The sequence below is a fragment of the Homarus americanus genome, unplaced genomic scaffold (assembly GCF_018991925.1).
Source record: "Homarus americanus isolate GMGI-L3 unplaced genomic scaffold, GMGI_Hamer_2.0 scaffold31037, whole genome shotgun sequence".
Lineage (NCBI taxonomy): Eukaryota > Metazoa > Arthropoda > Malacostraca > Decapoda > Nephropidae > Homarus > Homarus americanus.
The window spans coordinates 5,582,466-5,607,596 of record NW_024722227.1 but is presented as its reverse complement, the minus strand read 5'-3'; the positions used below and the strand labels follow the sequence as shown (position 1 = coordinate 5,607,596).

The window sequence follows — 25,131 nt, the reverse complement described above, 5'->3', positions numbered from 1 at the left end:
TACTTAAAGCTGCAAGGATCGATGCAGAGGAAACAGCACAAAAAACTCCTACGGTACTTGAAGGAAAGGAGGGAGGCTTCGATGAGGAATGAGGACAGACGTACATGGGTTATATACAAGGGGAGGGCAGTGGGAGCAAGACCGCCAGCATAGAACCAGGGGACAGAGGGACACCTCCCATCCAAGAGGAGGCGAACGCCATGTAAACAATGACATCTCTCACCACACAGTGTAAAATACAACGTATTTAGCAAATGCTGCAACTCCAAGATCAAAGACGTTACCCAGAACAAATTCCAGCTTGAAAGTCATGGAAACTATTACAGTACTAACATGTTCCTTGATAAGAGAGGGGAATTTGAAACCCTACTCAAAGTACATCATTCGGGATATAACAGGTGTAGTAGAACTGCTGTACAAGAACAGGAGAATCGACCTAGAGGAATGCAAATTCAATATAGATGGATATGACTTGTTTACAAACCTTTCTCAAGAAACTTGCAAGAGGGGTGTGGTTATCTATGCTAGACAAGACCTTAGAGCCAGCCAGGTAAGGGTGTGGGGTACGAGATATTAGTTCACTCAGGATGGGATGGAGAAAGGAAACTCACAATGTGCTGTCTGTATACATATTATATTGGATGTACAATGCAGCTTGTTGCTGGGAAGTGGCAGCTTGGCTACAAGCGTGGAGTAGAGAGAGCTGGTTGGTGAGGAGCTTGCTCGGAGAAGGTGTTGCTTGCTGGTGGCTGTAGGTAGAAGGGAGGTCACCAAGAGGTGAGGTCTTATATAGCGGAGGTAGGCGTGGCTTGATAGTTGACCTCCGCTCTGTAGGGCGGCGCTGGTTGCCGACCTTAGACATGAGGCGTAGGCAGGGGAATTCGAAAGGGGTCGGCTAGTCAGCGACAAATGGCAGTTGTATTTGTTGGGGAGATGATCCACTATTAGGGTACAGGGAGAGGATGTTTTTGAAAAATCCAAGTGGTGTAAAATTAAATTAAAGGGGAGAGACTTGCTTACTGTTGGTGGTATTGTAGTGGAAATTTTCCCTACAACTACAACTGCCATTTTTCGCTGACTAGCTGACCCCTTTTCGAATTTCCCAGCCAACGCCTCGTGGTCTAAGGTCGGCTACTAGCGCAGCCTAACAAAGCGAGGTCAGCTACAGCCACGCCTACCTCCGCTATATAAGACCTCACCTCGCCGTGAGCCCAGATTCTTTCTACTCCTACTGTATTTCAGTTTCACCACTTTTCCTTCAACCCCTAATAATCTTCTTTCACCTCTTAACTAAAGACTTCGTATCGACCTGCCCTTCTTCTACCTACAGCCCCGCAGCAAGCAGCAACACCTCTGAGCAAGCTCCTCACCAACCAGCTCTCTACTCCACACTTGTAACCACGCTGCCACTTCCCAGCACCAAGCTGCACTGTACATCCAATACAATATATATACAGAGAGCGCATTGTGAGTTTCCTTTCTCCAACCCATCATGAGTGTGAGACAACATCTCGAAATCCCACAGCATCAACAGATCCATAAACTGTAACTTATTAAACCAAAGGAACTTAAGAGCCTTAATTGACAATGTAACTGCTGAATCCTAGCCACCTTATCATGGGGGACTTCAATTATGGCGGCATCGACTGGAGAAATGAATCCACGCCAAACGACCTAAATAATCCAGTTACTCTTCATTACAGAGGGGTCCCGGAGTTACGAACAGGTTCCGTTTCTGAGGACGTTCTTAAGTCGGATTTGTACGTAAGTTGGAACTCCTGCTATACATCTAAAATCACATAATTTAAGATAAAAAAGAAATAGAATGACAAAATACAGTCAATGAAAGTAAAAAATAAGTAAAAAGGTAAATAAAATAATGTAATTTAAAGTTTAACCCTGTTTGTATCGGTGGGCGTTCGAAAGTCGGACGTTCATAAGTTGGTAAACCCTGTACGGAGGGGAGCAAAAACCCAAGCCACTGGACCTCATCATAACTAGTGAGGAGGGTATAGTGGCCAAGCTGGAACACCTAGTCCCCGTTGGCACCAGTCACCATTTAACATTGTCCTTCAGATTTAACTGTTACTTGGTTCGTGACAAAACCAGGCCAAGGTTAAAATATTATAAGGGTAATTACGACAGGAAGAGGGAGGAGTAGGGTATCCACTGGTCTGACTCACTAAGGTTTAAAAACGCAAACACTACACTGAATATCATTGCCATTAAAGTAACCATTTGATCAATAAATATATACCCCAGTGCCTCTAGGAATACAAGGAGACTGCTACCCATGAACCATATAGAGGTCAACAAAGAAATTCAAGATGTGGGTGAGGACAAACAATGAGCAGGACGAGAAGATATATTCCAGATCCAGGACCCAAACAAAGTCAGAGTGTAGAAGGACTGAAAAAGTTCCAGAGGTGGATGCCAAGTGAGGTCAAGTCAAACCCAAAGGAATTTTACCGCTACTCAAAGTCGAAATTAAAAACGGGAGTAGGCGTTACTAACCCGGTGCTTGAAGATGGTTGTTACGCTGATTCTGATAGGAGAAAGCGGATGCATTAAATAATTTATCTTCCTCTGTGTTCACAAGAGAAGACGGGTTGACACAGTGTTGACTCACATTGTGTTTATAAAAGAGGTTATAAGAAATAAATTGTCAAAGCTAAAAGTTGATAAGAGTCCCGGCCCAGAGTGCTAAGAGAGTTGTGCAATGAGCTTTCTGAGCCCGTTTGTACATTTGCTTTGCAGGTATTGTCACTTCCAACATCTAATGCAGATGCAGAGACTCTTTTTTAAATTGAATTTAATGAAAACAAAATCCAGAAACGCTCTGCAAACTCCCTCTATTAATTCATTACTATCCTTGTCTGAGGCTGTGAAATTCCAGGGTAGATGTATAAATTTTACACCAAATCAGAGGATGCTAACTTCTATTTGATATTTTTTGTACAATTAGTGTTTAAGGTTCCCATGTTATGTTATAATATTATATGATTATAGGGTTTTTGTATGTGCGTGTTTATATTTTGCCAAGACATTACAATAGTTATACCTAAAATTCATGTTTTTTAATGTACTTTAATACCCAACGAAAACGTGAGGAAACATGACGTCATATAGTCGAGGAATAAACGGCAGCGCTGGCGTGGAGTAGAGAGAGGCGTTGCGGGGCTGTAGGTAGGAGGACCGTCATGGCGTGGCTGGGTCTGGGAGCTTTATATAGGAGGAGGTAGACGTCGCTAGTAGCCGACCCCGCTCTGTGTGACCACGAGGCTTTGACTGGGAAACTCGACAAGGGATCAGCTGGTCAGCGACAAACGGCAGTTGTAGTTGCAGAGGAGAGTTTCCACTACAAGCCCATTCAAAGAGAAATAGACAAAGATAATTTGACAACTGGCCACATACAGTACGCTACACAACATTCACACTGATCCAAACGTTGGGTGCCCTGGGAGAAGGCGCCTCCAATCAACTGTTAATCATTGCTAATTGGCTTGCACTTGATTTTTATTATTATTATTTTATTTGTAAAGTTGGACTAGCGAAAATGTCACACTGTTGGTTAGTTTGCTTTTGCTCCTTGTGATGCCACGCTAGTTCCAGTTGCCAATTGTTCGCCTGACAAGTGTTATTCAGGCGTTCAACTGATTTTTTTTCGTAGATGAAATATTATTATCAACGTACAGTAAAGTATTTCAGAATTATGTCAAGTAATTATAATTTAATTTTATATATAAAAAAATATATATTCAAAGAAAGATATTAGAGATGTACGTTGTGAACTAAGAGTGTTAAGACTGAGTAGACTCGCTTGTTCTAGTCGGCTGCCAAGTCCAAAAATAACTTAGGCAGCTGCAGTTGAACAAACACTTAGTGTGTGGTGCGCAACTGTTCATGTGTATTACTCTGTTGTACTTTGACTTTCATTACCATTAGATATAATGATTGAAAAATAGATCGGAAGAACTGAATTGCTGGGTAGACTAATATAAAGTTGGTCAGAAAACGTAGTTAAGGTTACTGCAGTTTGTGACCCAGCTGATGTGTATATCGTGAATAGTGAAGTGAATCATAGAACCTATTTTATTCATATTGCATTGATAGTGTGTATTATTTGTGTAACGTGCTATGATTGGTGTATATATTATTTACTGGTATAAAGTTGGTATTTTTATTCGGCAATAGTGACCACTTGGCTCTGGTAAACATTACTTCAATCACTGCTTTTGTAGCATTTTTACTCTAAATTATTGTAATTATTATGTGATTTTGGTAATTATTGATGACTGACCCGCTGGCCGATTTTGGCATAGTAAACGCTTATAAAACACTGCAATTTTACTGTTTTTTAGAAGACATTGTAGTAGTGTGAGCATTAGTGACGCCTGACCTGTGGGAAGAGTTAATTTTTTTTATTTTTTATTTTCTCCCTTTATTTTCATGTGAGTACTGATATGATAATCATTTCTTGTGTAAATGTTTCGTTTGTTAGATAATTAGGCGTCTAGGCGCACACTACCTTGTCTTCTTGATGGTAATGCAGCGGTGACGTCTCCCAGGAGGTAAACAGCCAGCCATATTGACCTCTCAAAACGCTCCACCGTCCGGGCTTGATCACTGCCAATGCTCAGCGTATACTTAATAACTGTTCTGCACAGATGGGTGCTCTCATGTCCACAAAAAACATAAAATTACCCCATATCATGGTAGTTTCTTTCTGTTTAATATACAGGGGGGCTCCGTCCCCTTGGCTAGGAAATTAGGTGAGGTTAGGTATGTTTGTTTGGTCAGGTTGTTAAGGTCTTCTTACAACACCTGCTTGTTTTTCATGTCAACTAAGGTTAGGTTAGGTTTAATTTAGAAATAACCACTTTTTAACACATTTGCACAAACTACAACAGTGTCCACTATAAAACACAGTGAAATTGCTGCATTTTTATAATCGTTTTCTATTAAAAATCGGCCATGGGTCAGTTGTCAAATAATTACCCTGTTCAGGTTACTCTGGTTCTGTGCCGTTTAAGCCCACATTTTCCTTACTATCACACTGTGGGTATCTAACTGTTAGGGGTGATAATGCTTAACGTGATGTTTGGGGTAGAAAAGAGTGTGGACACTTGAAAGCTCACCCTGTTGGGTCAACTGTCAAAATATACAAGTTATAGATGAGAGCTAAATTCATGTAGTGCTTATTCATGAGTAACAGCAAATAGCCAGAGGTCTGAACAGATTTATTGGGGGTAATAGTGGAGAAGATGGTTAGCACCCTAAGGCATTTATATAATTCAGTTTGTATTGTTTTTTCTTTGATCAGAAATTACCACACAGTGGACAGGACGTGAAAGAAGAGGTAAATTACAGGGTAAAACATGGCAAAAAGTCATCATATGGCAGTAATTTCATGTCTTTACCTGCGTTTTAAACAAAGAAATAAATTTTTTACCTTAAATATTCGTCCGATATTTCTCCTGTGACATGCCAGAAGCTATACACTCCTCCATACAAATGTTTGTGGATAATGACAAGTTATTTAGGGAAATTAAGAACCAAATAGAATGTGAAGAGTTACAAAAAGATCTGTCAGCTTCAAGAGTGGTCAAGAAATGACTGCGAAGATTCAATGTCACGAAGTGTAAGAGGCTTCACCTAGGTCATACCAACAGTATGGTGGCTTATCATATGTCCCAACGGTATGGAGGCTTATCATATGTCCCAACGGTATGGAGGCTTATCATATGTCCCAACGGTATGGAGGCTTATCATATGTCCCAACGGTATGGAGGCTTATCATATGTCCCAACGGTATGGAGGCTTATCATATGGAGGCTTATCATATGTCGGTATGGAAGCGTATCACATGTCCCAACGGTATGGAGGTGTATCATAATATCATATGTCCCAACGGTATGGAGATTTATCAGATGTCCCAATGGTATGGAGGCTTATCATATGTCCCAACGGTATGGAAGCGTATCACATGTCCCAACGGGTTGGAGGTGTATCATGTCCCCAATGTGGTATGGAGGCGTATCATATGTCTCAACGGTATGGAGGCATATATGTGGTATGGAGGGTATCATATGTCCCAACGGTATGGAGGCATATCATATGTCCCAACGGTGTGAAGGCGTATCATATGTCCCAATGGTATGGGCGGACATATGTCCCAACGGTGTGGAGGTGTATCATATGTCCCAACGGTATGGAGGCGTATCATATGTCCCAACGGTATGGAGGCGTATTATATGTCCCAACGGTATGGAGGTGTATCATATGTCCCAACGGTATGGAGGCTTATCATATGTCCCAACGGTATGGAAGCGTATCACATGTCCTAACGGTGTGGAGGCGTATCACACGTCCCAACGGTGTGGAGGCGTATCATGTCCCAATGGTATGGAGGCGTATCACATGTCCCAACGGTATGGAGGCGTATTATATGTCCCAACGGTATGGAGGCGTATCATGTCCCAATGGTATGGAGGCGTATCACATGTCCCAACGGTATGGAGGCGTATTATATGTCCCACTGTTTGTGGTCATGAATAAAGTCTCTGATCCATGCCAGGACAGTTTTGAAATCCTCGGCAAAATTTAGGTATATACAGTATTGTCGATATTGCCACCCTGTTCCAGAATTTGGGTCCAAACATTCAGTACCTTGAGTAATTATGTTAAGCAGGTGCGCCCCGGTATAAAACCGTCTTAAACTACTGGTATATATTTGTGATTCCGGTCTTTGTAAAGATAGACAACTAATGATGGAACCTCACATCTGGGGTTTTATTGCCATAATTATTGTCTTGATTTTCTTTTGTTTTCAATTTTATAGGCTTCACTTTTTTGTTTTTCTTGCTTATGGCCTGCGTAAATCTCCCTCTTTTTTTTCTTAATTTTTGCATATGTGGTTTTTTAATCAATTATATGTATATACAATATAAAGGATGAAATTCATATACTGTACAGTATTGTAGTTGGATTCAAATCCCATAATATGGGTTTGGTAACATTTCCAATTTCTTTGGAGTATAATTGGATTCTAACTTATCTATGTTTCTATACTTATTATTCTTCCTCAAGGAGCAGCTATCCATCTTGTTTTTCAACTGCGTAGTAATGGCATTGATTTTGGTACTGTATCACAAGTTAACTGTGTTTGTGGAGGTTGAAGACCGTTTGCAACAACCAATCGTACTCTTGCTGCTTCAAAAAAAAGTGCTTTCATCGGTACCTGATATCAAACAAAGTTCTTTCTGCTTAATATGCTGGGCTCCGCACCTTGTTTCGGAAGTTAAGTAAAGTTTGGTTAGTTTATGTTCTCTGCGTTGTTGTATAACTTTTAGTACTTACTATCATCCAAACAACTTATGTGAAAAAATGAACAAAATTGAACAACTTCTGGTGTTTGTCATCTCCTTCAACAATTCCCTAAATTATAATGTATTGAAAAACAATATATTTACAGCAGAAGTTTCCAGAGAACACAGGTACAGTAGTGTTGTACTGTACTACTAAGATGACTTTTGTAAGGTGTAATAGTCACAATTAGACTGTAAACTATGAATTAATAGTTTAATTACAAAGTTATTCCTAGACTATTCGGGCTAACTACTGGAAAGTTAAAGATCTTCACTCATCAACTTTCATAGTAATTCAGTAAAATCATTGAATTACAATGGAGACAAGTTCAAAGGCAGAACGGCCTGGTCGTCCGGTTGGAATCCATCAACTAAAACGCAGAGTGAATATGTGGGACCCTAGTCGTACGTATTTTATATGCTTTGATAGATGCTGTGAGCATTTTGTTTTCTTTGTTAGAGTGTATTATCTACTCATGTTACTAACAGAATTTCAAGATTGAATCTATGGAAGGGGAGTGATACTGATGCTCTTTTTACATTAAGCTACAAAAAAAAAATTGTACCTATCACACAAGCTTTAACAATTAACAGTGCACATTTCCAGTCATGAAAATATGGTGTGTTAACTTTGATGTATTGGCTTGTGATTTTTTACTGCAAAGGACATTTCTTTTGGTGAACAATTACAGTTGTGTACATTCCATGAAACTTTGAGAATACAGTATTGGTACAATAGAGCATAAGGCATATCCACATTACCCTTGTGAATTTCTTATCAGACTGATGTCTTTTTTTTTTTTTATATAAACTTTGACAAGACCTTTTGAAGTAAAGTACAGTTTCTCCTCGACTTACGACATATTCGACTTACGACAGTCCTGTCTCCTCCTCTGCTTCATCCGTTTAATGTAGTCTCCATGCTTAATTAAAAAATTATTGAGGCCCCATGTGCATTCAGCTGACTACGTACATTAAAGGTAAGTGCATAGTAACACTTTATTCATTTTTCATTATTGATTACTTTTACTGTACTATATTTCATTTTAGAATTTCTATGTATGATTTTCGCCTTTTTGACTTGCGACCAAATCGACTTACTGGTACTACCTGGTCGTCGGGATGGAACCCCGTCGTAAGTCAAGGAGAGACTGTACCTGCATATATTTGTTCTAATAAGAGGGTTTGGGTTGTACTAGACATATTCTTGGTATAGGAACTCACCAGATTACACTTGTGTTTGATATTGTTGGCTTTTCAAACAAAACTTCATCACGTAGCATGTTATACTGTACAGGCTGAGGCTCCTATATCTGGCATTCTAACATACGGCAACTCCCCCAAAACGGCACTGTTTCAAAAAATTTCTTTGCCTGGCAAACCTAAAGAATGGTGGTGTCGGATGTTTATGTGAATGAAAATTCAACTACTGTACAGCATACTCTTGATTTAACAGAATCCGATATAACAAACTCGATTTAACGGAATCCGATATAATGGAACTCTCATTTTAACGGAATCCGATATAATTAACTCTTGATTTAGCGGAAGGAATTTTTTCCCGCTATTTTTCACCATAGTGGGGGATGTCCAGACTCTGCAAGAATCTTCCTAGCCTTAAGCTCAGTTCACGATGTGATATAATCTACTGTCGGTTTAATAATAGAAATAATAATACTTATTATTACTATAATAATACTGTAATACTTATTATTATTATGATACTTGCTTTTGTGCCTTGGTGTCAAGTCTTGTGTCAAGTGCCTCTTACAGCCCAGGACTCGGCAGCGTTCCCACAGTAGGCCTCGTGTCTGGGGTGATGCCTTCTTCGTAATCTTCACTTTATTCTGATAAAGAAATTTACCCCTCCCTGGGATGACTTTATTATCACATCTACTAATTGTAATCTAAGTAAATTGAGATATGTGAGTGATCATGCCCTTATGCCAGACTAATATTATTTAAACAAAAATCACTTAGCTGCCCTCTGCTGGTCTTGACTCCCTGGCACCCTCTTTCGTGCAGTGTCGCCGTCCAAGACAGTTTGACTTATTTTTTTTTCTGGGGGGTTATCCAGTTCTCGATGAGTTGTTGGTATCTCTCTGTGCTAATACTGTGTTCACTGTATCTCTGTGTGAGTGGTGGATCATATGCATAATCACAGTCCTTGAAAAACACAGAAGAAAAAAAAATTCTTTGTGACAGTAATAATGCGCTTTGGTTTTCTTACAGGCACTCGTGCTTGTTGCTTGCCTCATTTTTATTTATGAGGCACAGCACTACACTCTCTGATCATCCTTTGGACGGTCAGTCACAGCCATGGACATGCCTCATTAAAATTTTCTGAAGTAAGTCTTGGCAAATGACAGTGATTTTACATTTGTGTCCTCACAGCCTATACACCAGTCAAGTAGGTAGAATATTTCAATATACAGTCAATATACATTGATTTACATGTTCACATCACTAAGACGATCCTGATGCTTTTACGCATTCAATGTCCTGTTTCTGCCACGCAACAACGAAGGCTCAAGTGCCAACACGCTTTGTTACAGACACACAGTACGACCTGACCCGTATGACTAGTAATATCACAGTATTCTTATTTAAGTGTTATAGTTTAATTCTACCTTAATTGAACTGTGCCATAGCTCCTAAACATGTGTTTATGTACAAGTACAGATACACTATCTATACAGTATACAGTATTGGTAACCTGGTATAAGTACCTACAGAAGATATGTAACCTTCTAAATAATGGTAATTTCCTCTATCTGGTTGCCGGATATTGGAGCTTCATCCTATAGTAACTGAACCTACATAAAACAGCTTGTGTTAACTTTAGATATACGTATTTGATAAAACTAGCAGCTTGGATAATTTTATTTCAGACTATTTCTTCCTTGAGTCCGGCATTTCTTTTTACAATGAGGATACTACAAGCAGCATGAAGGTCAGGAGTTATATGGCCCCACCTCAAAGATTTTGCACTTGTGTAACAGTGTATAAAGCCTCATTAATATCTGGGTTGAAGAACAGATAAGAACAAAAAATAGGAAGATGTTATGATAAACATCATTACTACAAAGAAAGAGGTACGAAGGTTGAAATGATCATACATAGGATACATTAATTTTAACTTGAATTGTAGCTAGTTGCCATAAACTTGTTAAACTTAATAAATTTTGCCTAGTTTCTTCACCAATAGAAATTTTTTCTAGTTTTGCGTTATGTAGCATTGTTTTTAGCTGTAGTATTGTATTTATTTAGCTGTCTTGCTAGCGTGCTGTCTATCATATTTATTTTTGTTATTGTGTATCATCTCGATGATACATTTCAGTTCTGGTATTTTTTCACAGTACAGTATAGATAAGATGGCTATAGCAAACAGTTTTTACTGTAGAAACTCCTTATAACAGGTTCGAGTCGTACTACAGAATTGTAGCCATTACAGTACTGGATGAACACCCTAAAGGTTAGACTGGCTCGGTAGTCATATTTTCTGAAATAGTTTTGAAGATTTTGTTCATTATTATTTAGAAATAAGGTGATAAGAACATTTTGATAATCGTAGTAAGGGCACAAGCGCTACCTCGCCTGAAATCGAGTTACCACCACAGCAAGTTTCAACAAGGTTTCCTCTTATCACAAAGTGTGTCATATGTGGATGACCCAGCACCTGTTGTGAGTGAAAGTGAGGCGCGTGAACCTGAGGTGGGGCCGTAAACGTCCGCGCACAATTCTAAGACCACATACACTCTCACTACATATGAGGCCCTTGACTTACACCCTCCTACCTTACCTGGGTATGCCACCCTTAGCTCTCCTCCACCCTCTTGTGACCTATCTTGTAGAAAGGCCTTGAGCTCTCGGGTATGGTAGGAATTGGTAGTAGGAGGGGTGGGTGATTACTTTTGATCAAGATTGTACTGTACATAAACATCACAGTGCCCTTTCCTCTGAGAGGAGAATATGCAAAAAATTTCTAGAGTGAGATAAAAAATACCATACTGTATAGTGAATAGTCAAAGTAATTCCCTCTGATATCTAGATATCTGTCATTGTACAAAGCAGCAGAGAAGTTGATAATGAGTACAGTATTATGAATTACAAAAGGTAAAACTGTGATACTTAAAGTCTTCTGCACAAAACACTGACATAAATTGAGGAGAAAATATTTTGTCTTAGTGCTGTATTTGTCTAATCAATGATCAGGTCAGAGACAGTGGTTGATAACCGAGTACAGTACAGTAGCTACGTTAGTTTACTGAAAGAGAACCAGAAATAAGCAGTAGTGAGTGTTTTCCATAAGAAATGTCGTTAAGTGGGCCATATGTTTGATTTAGTACATTATGGAGAAGAATTTTTGCTTTGGGATTGCATTCCCAGTACAGTATAGTATAATAGACTTTTGTAGGTACAGGTTGTATATGTATTAACAATTATTCTCATGTTTTCTTTTATTAACAATATAATTTTTATATATTTTTTTGTGGGGATTAGCCCACCCGGTCACAGGTCACCGACCCACATCGGAGCCTTGGTGGGGGGGGGGGGTGCACTATAAATAAATACAGAAATGGGAAAAGAAAACATCAAGGGTGAGAAATTATATACGTACTATATATTATGTTGTGTTGTCAAAGTAAAAGAAACAATTTAGACTGCAATTGTGTGTATAGTATACTGTGCTGTACAGTAATTCCAATTTTAGGGCAGTAATTTTATTTTTATTTATTTTTATAAGAACAGCTCATTAGAATAGTTATGTAGCTATATGCATTACGTAACATCCCATTTTAATAATCATAATCATCATCTTTTTCTCATGAGGGTGAGGGCCTTTGTTTTTTTTAGGATGAGCAGCCAAAACTAGTTTTAATTCTAGTTGGTCAGAAATCCTCTTACCAAAGATTGTAACTTATTGAGCATCAGCAAGCTGTTCCCTATCATCTGAAGAAACTTTCATAACAAAAAAGTTAATGAACAGTTAGGACAGTCTATAATCCCAAGCTTGATAAAGAGGTTTTCTTATGTCTACTAAACCTGCTCTAGTATGTCTTAGTTCCTCTTGGTTTTATTAATTGAATTTGCATGTAGCTATTTTAATCTGCTTTGGTGTTATTAGCTTCAAGTGTTTCCCTTCCACTGTTTGCTCCTTTACATACTTTAGCAATTAGCTGTGTGATAAACTATTAAACATAATTATAATTTTATTTACATTTTATTCTAAATACAGTAAAAGTCCAAAAATCCGGATGCCAGAAATCCGGACCACCCGAGAATCCGGACTTTTCGAAAACTCAAACTTTTTTTTTTTTTCTTCTTTTTTTTTTAGCTGGCTTTTGTGTGTATGTGCGCATGCATGAGCGCCACAGCTGCACAGCGACAACAAGCGACCACGCGGTCGCCACTTTAAAACGGGCAATCAAACTGTGACAACGTATGTAATTTTGAGTCCTACTCTTTCCATTTACAGAGCCCATAATAATGGCTCCTAAAGTAGATAAACTTCGTTGTGTGAAGAGAAAGAAGAACACGTTGAAATTGAGTGACAAACTTGAAATAATTAGAATAGAACGTGGTGTGAGCAATACTGTTCTAATGGAAACATACAACATTGGAAAGTCTACAATTTATGATATAAAAAAGGCAAAGAATAAAATTCTAGAATTCACAGCTTTTTCTTTAAAACTGCACGTTATGATAAATGAAGCATGCTATATTTGCTAATGAAAAAACTATCAAAATGTACCTGTTCATCTCTTCTTTATTCCTCCTTAAATTTGAATTTTAAAAGTACTGCCTGAGAATCCGGAAAATCCGAAAATCCAGACCGACCCAATCCCCAAGCAGTCCGGATTTTTGGACTTCTACAGTATTATTACTCTTAATAGCTTTATCTATTTTGAAAAAAATTTATATTTTTTATTCTTTTTCTTGTATCATCCTTTTTTATGACTACAGTAGTATACAGTATTGTTACTGGGATTAAGATATTTTAGACCTTCTTAGCATTAAACTTTACATTATACATATACAGGTTGGTATAGGTAAATGAAGATAGGTTTCCATAGTAAAAGAGGAACTGTGTTCCCAGCCACAGCCCACTGATGATGATTCTATTCTGTATTGCAGGTTTCATGCATATAATAATAGCAATTTTATGAATAAATGTTGTAAATTTCATTGACAGAACATTATATAGTCAGTCCCCGACTTATGACGGGGTTAGGAACCGACGACCAGGTCGTAAGTCGAAAATGCAAAAATAATACATAGAAAATCTAAAATAGGTGTCTCTTTTTCTTCTCAGCACCACGAGAACTCTCACGTTTACGCTTGCCAGCCATTTTAAAGAGAATTACAAACGAAAATTTTGTCAGTACACAGCGCAATCACTAACGTCGGGACTCGAAAATACTTAATTTGAAAAATATTTTATACGACTGCGGAGATCATATAAAATATTTATACTACTGCGGCGGTTGTATGTCTGGGTGGTCATAAGTCGAGTAGGTCGTAAATCGAGGAGTACTTGTAAATGAGTTTCCGGTACTGTACTGTATACTCTGCTCACCAATACTGTATATTCCTTTGTTTTTTGCATGAGAGGCTGGCATTAGGCGTATCATATGTCCCAACGGGATGAAGAAACTGCACTATTTGGGACAATATGAGAAGGACCTTGGTGTGTATGTTGACAATGAGCTGAAGTTCTCGGGCCATTGCGAGAAGAAGGTATATCAGGCAAATAAATTATTGGGTCTTATAAGAAGGTCGTTCAGATATCTAGACGGTTCGTCCCTCGTAACGATCTTCAAGAGTGAAATGCTTCCCTATCTGGAGTACTGTCACCCCGTCTGGTCCCCGAGATATGCTAGGGACTGTCAGTTGGTTGAAAATGTTCAAAGCAGGGCCACCAGACTGGTGCCTGCCCTTCGGCACCTCAGCTACCCTGAGAGATTGGAGCGCCTGAACTTGCCTAGCTTATACTACAGACGGGCAAGGGGTGACCTAATTGAGGTGTATAAGCATCTGAATACTCAGTTGAGTGTCCTTACTTGGAGCTGGCGGACGCTCGCCCCACAAGGGGTCACAGCTCAAGATTGAAGAAGCTGCAAGTCCAAAAAACTGTGAGGGCAAACTTTTTTGGAGTGAGAGTTGTGAACTCTTGGAACAATCTACCAGAAAGTGTTGTGACGGCACCGAGTGAGAGCTCTTTCCAGACAAGACTTGACCAATACTAGAGCGGGTTCAGGTACATTCAGGAGCCGGTGCATGCCCAGTACTTGCCAACAGTGCGTAACAGAGACGTGACCGATCGCCCAAGTGGCTAACGAGCCGATCAGTGGTGAAGAGGATAAAGGTAAAAGTAAAAAGTAAATTCATTCAGTGTTTACTCTCCTAGGCTTATTCGAAACTTATGGCCTGCCTCAACAATAATAATATATGAAGCTGGGGTACCAGAAAACAGTCATTCATTCTACTTTTTGATACCTTTATTATTTCAATGTTACCTTTCATCCATAACTTGGGTTAGGAAACACTATGTGTTGAATCCTTGGTATTTATTTTAAGCAGAGTAGAAAGTATTTATTTCCAGTATAATGCCTATTGATGTGATGTGGCAGCTTTACTAAGAAGTAGTTCTAGGCTAAACCTCCAATTGGGCAGCTACCACTTTGAAATGGTAACAAATTTCTGTTTCTTACTGGATAACCTTATAACTTGTATGGCAAGTTTGTATGATTTTTTTGTGAATACAGGTACAAGTATGTACAGTATAGGCAATTCTGAAATAGCAATGTTGTTTAATGGTTATAACTACACTATGCAAGTCTTTGGAATTTACCTAGCATGTGTTTCTTTTGATACAGAATTTCAAGTAACGGAGAAAACCACCTATGTTGATGAGAAGAAGGCAGACGAGGATCCTAATCATGTATATAGTAACTGGCACCTATTACCAGACCTCCTCCTGGAGAGAGTATTCCAATATCTCACAATTCAGAAACGATTTGATGCATCACAGGTAGGTTGGGAATTATTTCTCTGGTTCAGTAAGTAACAGGTTTGGACATTATCTCTAGAATTGTTCAGCCAAATTGTCTCAAAATTATAATATATATATATATATATATATATATATATATATATATATATATATATATATATATATATATATATATATATATATATATATATATATATATATATATATATATATATATATATATATATATATATATATGTATATATATATATATATATATATATATATATATATATATATATATATATATATATATATATATATATATATATATATATATATATATATATATATATATATATATATATATATATATATATATATATATATATATATATATATATATATATATATATATATATATATATATATATATATATATATGTATGTATGTATGTATGTATTACAGGTTGTACCTCTCTAGTCCAGCAACCTCGGGACCTGACCGGTGCCGGACCATGGAAATTCACCCTTTTCCTGGATAGATAGTGACTTGTGCTTATGCCTGGAAGCACTAGCACCACTTTCTCTGCGTCATGGTCTCTTTGAAGACATATTGAAGGGTTAAATGTCGTATAGTAGCTTCTCAAATTTCGCGAGTTTTTAATTCTTAACGTATTTTATTGGAACACACAAAAAAATAAATAAATAAAAATTTTGACGGCGGAAACTTGAATTTCGACGGGTTTGAACGGCCCGCCAACGTGCAGACGACGTGCATAATCGTGTAAACAGCGTCATTTCTCTTATGTACAAAAGATTCATTATTGTTTATTACTGAATGTCTTTTTTATTGAATTAATGTTTATATGTGCAAAATGAGCAATACAATTCATTAATAATACGTAGAAAATTAAAACACACGAGGAAATGACACAGCATTGTTTTCGTTGATTACAAAACCAGTGACTGACTGGTTCTACATATAAAACTGAAGAAAATAAGACCTTGGTTGTAGCTGTAGTAAAATGACATATCGTCATTACTTTACATAAGAATGTGAAAGCAACACTTATTTACTGTTCATATATATTTTAATTAATGTTTCTGAATTTGTTTTTATTGAATTAATGTACGTGTGTGCAAAATTAACAATACAATTTATTAATAATACGTGGAATATTAGAGGAGACGAGACCGCTGCCGGCATTGTTTATGTTAAAGCTTACGAAACCAGTGACTGATTGGTTCTACATATAAAACTGAAGAAAATAAGACCCTGAGTTTAGCTGTAGTAAAATTAATGTAAAAAATTAATATGGTTGCTTGAAGTACCTGTAATGTTATTTAATGTTAATAAATGGAACAATATAAGTAGCTAACCATTAATGGTAAAAAAAAAGTGAGACTGCTCGTATGTAAGTGCGCACATGTGAAAATATATCGTCATTACTCGACATAAGAATATGAAAGAAACACTTATTTACTGCTCATATATATTTAAGGGTTAAATGTTGTACTCTGTATAGACAAGCAGAGAGAGAGAGCAGCCGAACTGCCGGATGTAAACAAACCTTAATTTCCCGCGGCTTTTTTTTTTTTTTAGGGGATTAGCCCACCCGGGCATAGGTCACTGACCCACATTGGGGCCTGAGGGGCAAAAATTTAATACTCCTGTAATAATAATAATAATTCAGATAAGTTAAAAAAAAAAAAAAAAAAATTAAGCTGCCTATCTACCTATTGGACAAACTAAAATCATTCCAGGCCACGGGAGTTTCCGGACCACAGAATGCCGGACTAGAGAGGTACAACCTGTACTGATCTTTGTATCTTTTATACCCAAAATTTTAATTAGTAATTAATAAAACTATTTTTTACAGTACCATTGCAGTTTTAAGGTATATGACACTGATCATATTTTACAAAATCTTGTAGAACGAATTTAATGTGTTGTGTGTAGCTTTGAAAGGGTCATTCCTTGCCATACTTGCCAAAAAGGGGAGGGGGAATTAAGTAGTAATCCCTTTGATGATATATATGGCAGATTGGTAGCAATATTTAAGTAATATATAGAGCCCGAATGGGAGGTCACTGTAATCCCGAGCTTCCTGTGTTGGGATAAAACCATTAAAATTGATCTAAATGATGAAATATCATCATTGTGTGTGGAGTCCCAGAAAGTTAGAAAGATGATGCTGAAAACAAGAAATAACATGACATGATGAGTGACCAGAACATTTGTAAAGAACCTGATAACAAAGTGATAAGGTCAGGGAGGAAGTAGAATACAGTACAGTACTGTATTCTCTTATTTTCTCCCTGGCCTGATCATTTGATGTGGGATAAGTGTTATACAGTGGTCTCTCGGTTAATGAACACAATTCGTCCCAGAAGGTCGTTCGTTAACTGAAAATTTCGTTAAACAAAACCATTGTTTCAATGGGATTTTGGGTAATTGGTTCCAGCTCACCGAAAATTACATACAAACTAAAAATAAATGCAGTAAAGTACACTTACTTTGAGGTGTGCATGTAGAAGGCTCCTGGTTGATGATGATGATGATGATTGGAATTAGAAGTGGGGGTGGAGGAGAAGGGAGAAGAGAAGGAAGTGTGGGTAGAAGAGAAATCACCCCATGCTTCATGCCGCCATTTCACCCATAAAATTTTAGTTCACTTGGTGTAATTCAAGATTATTTTCTTTAAATCAACACTGCACTGCTCTATATATTGTCAATATGTAAAATAAACTTCAGAATCCAATAATTGTACTGTAAAAATAGTTTATGTTCAAGAATCTCAAGCAAGATGTTACCTCCACTGAGCAGAGACACAAACTGACACCTGCTGGGTGAGTCAAGTGGCTGTTTGGCATGCTAAAAACTAGTTTCCTGTACTTCAATTATGTTCAATAATTGTTAAAATGACGAAAAAATTTAATATAAAACTTTTAAAATTATTGAATAGTACAACCTTCTTGATATTTACTCAAATGGGAACGAATTTAAGCCCTAGAACCAATTACTGTATTGGCGGACTAATATTCTAGCTGGTGAGCAAACAAAAACATGTTGAGAAGAATTCGTAAGGAATTCGTTAACCGAATTTTTTTCGTTAACTGAATTGAAGATTCTTATGGAAGGTAATTCGTTAAACAAAATTTCTGTAACCGAGGCGTTCGTTAACCGAGGGATCACTGGAATAAGACTCTCTACAAATGTTATTAGGACTCACCATGTCATGTTTTTTCAATGTCATCTGTAACTTTCTGGGACTCCATGTATAATCTTGTACTCTTTCATCCCTCTATTGGCATTGACCTTAATTTACACGACATTCTCATGAATGCTTTATTGTTTGGGTGTCATTTAAGGTATGTATGACCTGGAGAAGAGCATTCTACTTTCCAAGAGTATGGTACACATTTCTCCTCCATGATGAACTTCTTACAAAAAGAAAATTCAACTACTACTCTGGATGGCAGGTTTGTGGATTTAATGACCTCTTATTTTTTGTAGTTCAGCTAGGTAGGTCCCATATCACTTGTAGGAAAGTCTTTGTTATGTGAATTTTTAATTCATTTAAAGCAGTAAACAACACAATGTATATCTGTATCCAGTGGTGGATCCAAGGGAGGGTGGGTGAGGGGTCTGATTGAACCCCCTTTTTCGCCTAAGACTTACCGGGCACCATGATAGACTGGATCATGTCAGGTCAAGTGTAAACTCTTGACAAGACCAACTTTTACACATTCCTTGTCTGCTACCCTAAAACTATTTATTTTCAATTTAATTAATTTCATTTGGGCATACAGTAACTGAGAATTTGTACTTATTATCTCTCATTAATTATTTAACTGGTAATTATGCTATCACCACCCAAGCATGTCTGTCACAACATAAACTTGGGCTTCAGTATTAAAACTTCTTAAATTATTTTGCAAGCTGACAAAAAGGTCAAGACACATGTATGCTGAATATTTTCTGGCATGCAAATTATACTGGAGGAAGGAAGGGTGATACATACAGTACATGGTAAAGGGGGTGGGGGGCGATTTTAAGGTTTTTAGTTTTATTTTCTACTCCTATTTCTTTTATCTATATCTATATTATATTTGTGTAAAAGGAGAGAGAGGAGTTATCTTTTCTTGTGTATACCGTATACTGTATATATAATTTTATTTTCTGTTTCTACATTTTGTCCTATTATATATTAGCTTAATTTTTCTGTGTTTTTATTTATATTTTCTATTTGTATTATCAGTATTGTATTTTCTATGTTATTTCTGCCTTACAGGGTATATGTAACCTCCTTTTAATTTTCTTAGTTGTACATTATTAATTCCTTTTCTATATTTTTATTTTCTATGTTAGTATCTCTTCTAAATCTTTATTTCAGTGTGCTTATTTATTCTTATATTTTCCTCTTACTTCTTTCTCTCAATTTCTTATCATGGCTCAGTTATATTTTATACTTACACAGGTAGACTGCCACCACCCAGGCTTTTATTAGAATATAACTGATATCATCAAGTGTTTGGTAGCGTGGTAGCGAACTTAGGCACGTGAGTACACTATTTTCTGAGAAGCAATTATTAGAAGGACATGAACAAGAAGCTCCTGCAGGACTTGAAGCAGAAGAGGGAGGAGTCGAGGAGGAACGGGGACCGGTGTACTTGGGTTATACTCAGGGGGAGGGTAGTGGAAACAAGTGTGCCGACACAGGGCCAGGGGGCAGCAGTGCACCCTCCACCCACTCAACCCCCCACCCGGGAGGCGGCACCAGCTCAGCCTACCGGACAGGAGGGAACGAGCGCCGTGTAAACAGTGACATTTCTAACCACACTCTGCAAAATACAGTGTACTTAGCAAATGCTGCAGCTTCTGAGAATGTGGGTGGAGCGGGTTTATTACTAAGAGCAGAGACGTTACCGAGAACAAATTATGGCTTGAATGTCATGTACACTAATACTGACACGTTCCTTGATAAGAGAGAGGAGTTTGAAACACTACTAAGAGTACACCAACCAGATATTGTAGGAGTTGTAGAACTGTTGTACAAGAACAGGAGAATCGACCCAGAGGAATGTGAGTTCAGTATTGCTGGATATGACTCATTTACGAACCTAACTCAAGAATCCTGCAGGAGGGGTGTGGTTATCTACGCTAGGCAAGACCTTAGAGCCAGCCAGGCGAGGGTACAGGGAGAGGATGTTTTTGAAGAGTCCAAGTGGTGTAAAATTAAATTAAAGGGAGGGGACTTACTTATCGTTGGGTGTATCTACAGATCCCCAAACTGTGGCCCACTAAATCAAAGGAACTTAAGAACCTTAATAAACAATGCGGCGATGCTCAACCCTAGCCACCTCCTTATCATGGGGGACTTTAACTATGGCGACATCGACTGGAGAAACGAGTCCACCCCGAATGACTTGAATAACCCTGCTACTCTTTTTGTAGAAACTCTGAGAGATAATTTTCTGTTCCAACATGTGAGAGACCCGACACATTACAGAGGGGAGCAAACACCCAAGCCACTTGACCTCATCATAACAAACGAGGAGGGTATGGTGGCCAAACTGGAACACCTTGCCCCAGTTGGCACCAGTCACCATACAGTGTTGTCATTCAGATTTAACTGTTACCTAGTTCAAGATAAGGCCAGGCCAAGGTGCAAATATTACAAGGGAAATTACAATGGGATGAGGGAAGAGATGAGGGGTATCAACTGGCCTGACTTATTAAGGTACAAGAACGCAGACACTACGCTGAATATCATAACTAGTAAAATGACCCATTTGATCGATAAATATATACCCAAGACCAAACCCAGTGCTTCTAAGAATACGAGGGGATCCCTACACATGAACCATGCGGCGGTCGACAAAATTAAGAAGAAAACCCAGAAATTCAAGACGTGGGTTGGGTCAAACGATGAGCAAGACAGGAGGATGTATGCAAGAGCCAGAAACCAAGCAAAGATAGAGTGTAGGAGGGCTGAAAAGGAGTTCCAGAGGCTGGTTGCATGCGAGGTCAAGTCAAACCCAAAGGCGTTTTACCGCTATGCAAAGTCGAAATTGAAAACGTGAGTAGGAGTATCAGACCTGAGGCTTGAAGATGGTAGTTACGCAGATTCTGACCAGGATAAAGCTGAGGCATTGAACAGCTTCTTTTCCTCAGTGTTCACAAGAGAGGATGCAACTAACCTTTCTGCGTTTGAGGACAGACGGTTCGACACAGCACTGACCCACATTGTGTTCACAGAAGGGGGTATTAGAAATAAACTGTCCAGTCTAAAGGTCCATAAGAGTCCCAGACCTGACATGGTGCATCCTAGAGTGCTAAGAGAGCTGTGCAACGAGCTTGCAGAGCCCCTGAAGATTCTGTTTTGTAAATGCCTGGATGAACAAATGGTCCCCAGTGAATGGAAAGTGGCTTATGCGAGTCCTATCTTCAAGAAGGGCGATAGTCACTCCACGAACAACTATAGACCGGTGAGCCTGACCAGCATAATATGTAAAGTACTTGAGAGTATTATCAGAGATGCCGCGATGGAACATGTACTACGAAACAACCTTGTAAAAGATTGCCAACACGGTTTTATGCCGGGGCGCTTTTGCTTAACACAATTGCTCAAGGTATTGGATATTTGGACCCATATTCTAGAATGGGGTGGTAATATCAACAATATTTACCTAGATTTTGCCAAGGCTTTCGACAGTGTACCCCACGAAAGGCTGAAAATCAAACTGGAAGGGTACGGAATTCGGGGAAATGTCCTAGCGTGGATAGAAGACTTTCTACATGACCGCAAGCAGTGTGTGTGGTGATTAATGGCACGAAATCGTCATCTGTACCTGTAACAAGTGGGATACCACAGGGCAGTGTATTGGGCCCGCTGTTGTTTGTTTGTTTCATAAATGACATGCCTGACGTTGTACACTCCTCCATACAAATGTTTGCCGATGATGGCAAGTTATTTCGGGAAATTAAGAACCAAGCGGACTGTGAAGAGCTGCAGAAGGACCTCTGTGGGCTCCAGGAATGGTCGAAGAAATGACTGCTGAGATTCAATGTCACGAAGTGTAAGAGGATGCACCTGGGGCGTTCCAACGGTAAGGAGGCGTATCATATGTCCCAACGGGATGAAGAAAATGCACTAGTTGAGACTGTGTGTGAGAAGGACCTAGGTGTGTATGTTGACAATGAGCTGAAGTTCTCGGGCCATTGTGAGAAGAAGGTAAATCAGGCAAATAAATTATTGGGTCTTATAAGAAGGTCGTTCAGATATCTAGACGGTCCGTCCCTCGTGACGATCTTCAGGAGTGAAGTGCTTCCCCATCTGGAGTACTGTCACCCCATCTGGTCCCCGAGATATGCTAGGGACTGTCAGTTGGTTGAAAATGTTCAAAGGAGGGCCACCAAACTGGTGCCTGCACCTCAGCTACCCTGAGAGATTGGAGCGCCTGAACTTGCCTAGCTTATACTACAGACGGGCAAGGGGGGACCTAGTTGAGGTGTATAAGCATCTCAGGGGGCACTACTCAGTTGAGTGTCCTTACTTGGAGCTGGCGGACGCTCGCCCCACAAGGGGTCACTAGCTCTCCTGGATATATGTATATGGAAATTCAGTTAAACAACAATAATTAATTACCCCTTTGTTCCATTGAATGACTATGCTGCAAGTCTGGAAGTCCGCCAAATATTTTGTCATAATTAAATCTAGGGACAGAATCCATTTTTTAAGGTATGGTAGGTTGGCTGATTCATTAGAAGTTTCCTTTCAATACTATAGTGTCTCTTTTGTGTAACATGGACTTGTATTTGGTATTTTTGTACTTCATTAAGGACAATGCATTTATGCAAGTGTAGGGCAACCCTACACATTGAGAATACATTATTATACATTTTGACTGTGATATGATTACACAATTTTGTTACTGTATAATGAAATATTATGAAAAAGTAAATTAGAGTATAAGAACTAGAGATTCTGTGTGCAATTTTAAAATGATACTGTGTTGCATTATTTTGAAAGTTTAAAATTTTTAATCAGTAACTTCAATGATTGATAAAAAACCCACTTATTTCGTTGTTTTATGATTTTCAGAAACTACTCGACCATTTCCGAGCCACAATCTTCCTCAACAAGAAAGGAAAACACATAAGAACTCTAATATTTCAACCTATGAGCAATCTCTTTAACCTATATGAATTTTTGAATATTTCATTTTACTTGAATCTTAAAGACCCAAGCATACTAGAAAATGTTCATACACTAAGGTATGTCATATTCTATGTAGTACAGTACATTATACTGTGTTGGTACGAGACTGGTTTATAGATAAGAGGATGTTAGCTATAATTATAGATTAATAGTGAATGTATGAATGAGCACAATTACTTTGAATCTGTATGAAGCATTGTAAAGGTATGGGACTATTTATCCGGCATGCTTGGGACCTTGGGGTTGCCGGTAGGGAGATTTTTTCCAGAATTTGGAGTGCCAGGCCTGAGATGTACAAACTGTACAGTAAACCCTTTGTAACTGGCTGTGAAGCCTCTGTTCAGATCACTAGATTCACCCCTAAAAGTAGCTTTTTACTGTATACGTTAACATTAAAATTTAAAATAAGAAAATCATATAAATAATAGCAATAACGGAAGCATAAAAAGAGAAAATATGATACAAATTAGTTTACAAACTGCGTCACAGTTGCCCCTGATTTTCACTTTAGCAACAGAGCAGAGCCCCTAGCAAAGGTGCTCCACGCTGTGAACCCTCCAACCTCCACACATACCACACAGCTTCAGTGGGAATTTGTAGAAAAGTAAAATTTTATATCTGATGATAATTATGTCATTTATTTCTTTTTGCACTTTCTATATGTAGGATTTTGTGCTCATGCAATTATGTAAAATGAAAATGCATTTTTCCAATCATTGATGCCTTCTTCAGCCATTCTAACATGTTTCGTAGAAAACATTTTACAACAGAAGCAAAAAAGTTTATCCTGTTTCACCGAATAAATTAGCCAACTTCTTTGGATGTTCTCTTCATTTACTAAGATTTGGCAAAAGTAATCATGTTGACATCTTCTCCCACCCTTTTTTGGAAACACATAATTAGGATCAACCTGGTAAGGTCCTCTGCGAACAAGTTCTGCTTTTTCCTGGTTTGTCATTGAGGATGGCCAGTCAGTGGGGTCAACAGGTGCAGTCCTGGATGCAGCACATTCGAGCTGTGGTGGTGACACTATCTGTTGGCTGTGAAGAATGGAGCTGTGGTGGTAACACTGTATCTGTTGGCTGTGAAGAATGGAGCTGTGGTGGTGACACTGTATATGTTGGCTGTGAAGAATGGAGCTGTGGTGGTGACACTGTATCTGTTGGCTGTGAAGAATGGAGCTGTGGTGGTAACACTGTATCTGTTGGCTGTGAAGAATGGAGCTGTGGTGGTAACACTGTATCTGTTGGCTGTGAAGAATGGAGCTGTGGTGGTGACACTGTATCTGTTGGCTGTGAAGAATGGAGCTGTGGTGGTGACACTGTATCTGTTGGCTGTGAAGAATGGAGCTGTGGTGGTGACACTGTATCTGTTGGCTGTGAAGAATGGAGCTGTGGTGGTGACACTGCATCTGTTGGCTGTGAAGAATGGAGCTGTGGTGGTGACACTGTATCTGTTGGCTGTGAAGAATGGAGCTGTGGTGGTGACACTGTATCTGTTGGCTGTGAAGAATGGAGCTGTGGTGGTGACACTGTATATG

General features: G+C 38.6%; 1 protein-coding gene across 9 annotated transcripts in view; it reads left to right on the top strand.

Moving 5' to 3' along the window:
• The first annotated feature begins 3,884 nt into the window (after nucleotides 1-3,884).
• Nucleotides 3,885-25,131, top strand: part of LOC121862332 — a 46,344-nt gene continuing 25,097 nt past the window's right edge. Inside the window, exons 1-5 of one of the 9 annotated variants that reach the window (XM_042360530.1) lie at nucleotides 3,885-3,907; nucleotides 7,475-7,772; nucleotides 15,248-15,402; nucleotides 18,739-18,849; nucleotides 23,475-23,647. In XM_042360530.1, coding sequence (XP_042216464.1) covers nucleotides 7,685-7,772; nucleotides 15,248-15,402; nucleotides 18,739-18,849; nucleotides 23,475-23,647 — 527 coding nt within the window. In that variant the 5' untranslated portion in view covers nucleotides 3,885-3,907; nucleotides 7,475-7,684. Of the gene's footprint in view, nucleotides 4,074-4,336; nucleotides 4,452-7,474; nucleotides 7,773-9,599; nucleotides 9,716-10,258; nucleotides 10,463-14,713; nucleotides 15,061-15,247; nucleotides 15,403-18,738; nucleotides 18,850-23,474; nucleotides 23,648-25,131 lie in introns of those variants that run through there. The other 8 variants (XM_042360529.1, XM_042360534.1, XM_042360533.1 and 5 more) reach the window with 8 other exon arrangements.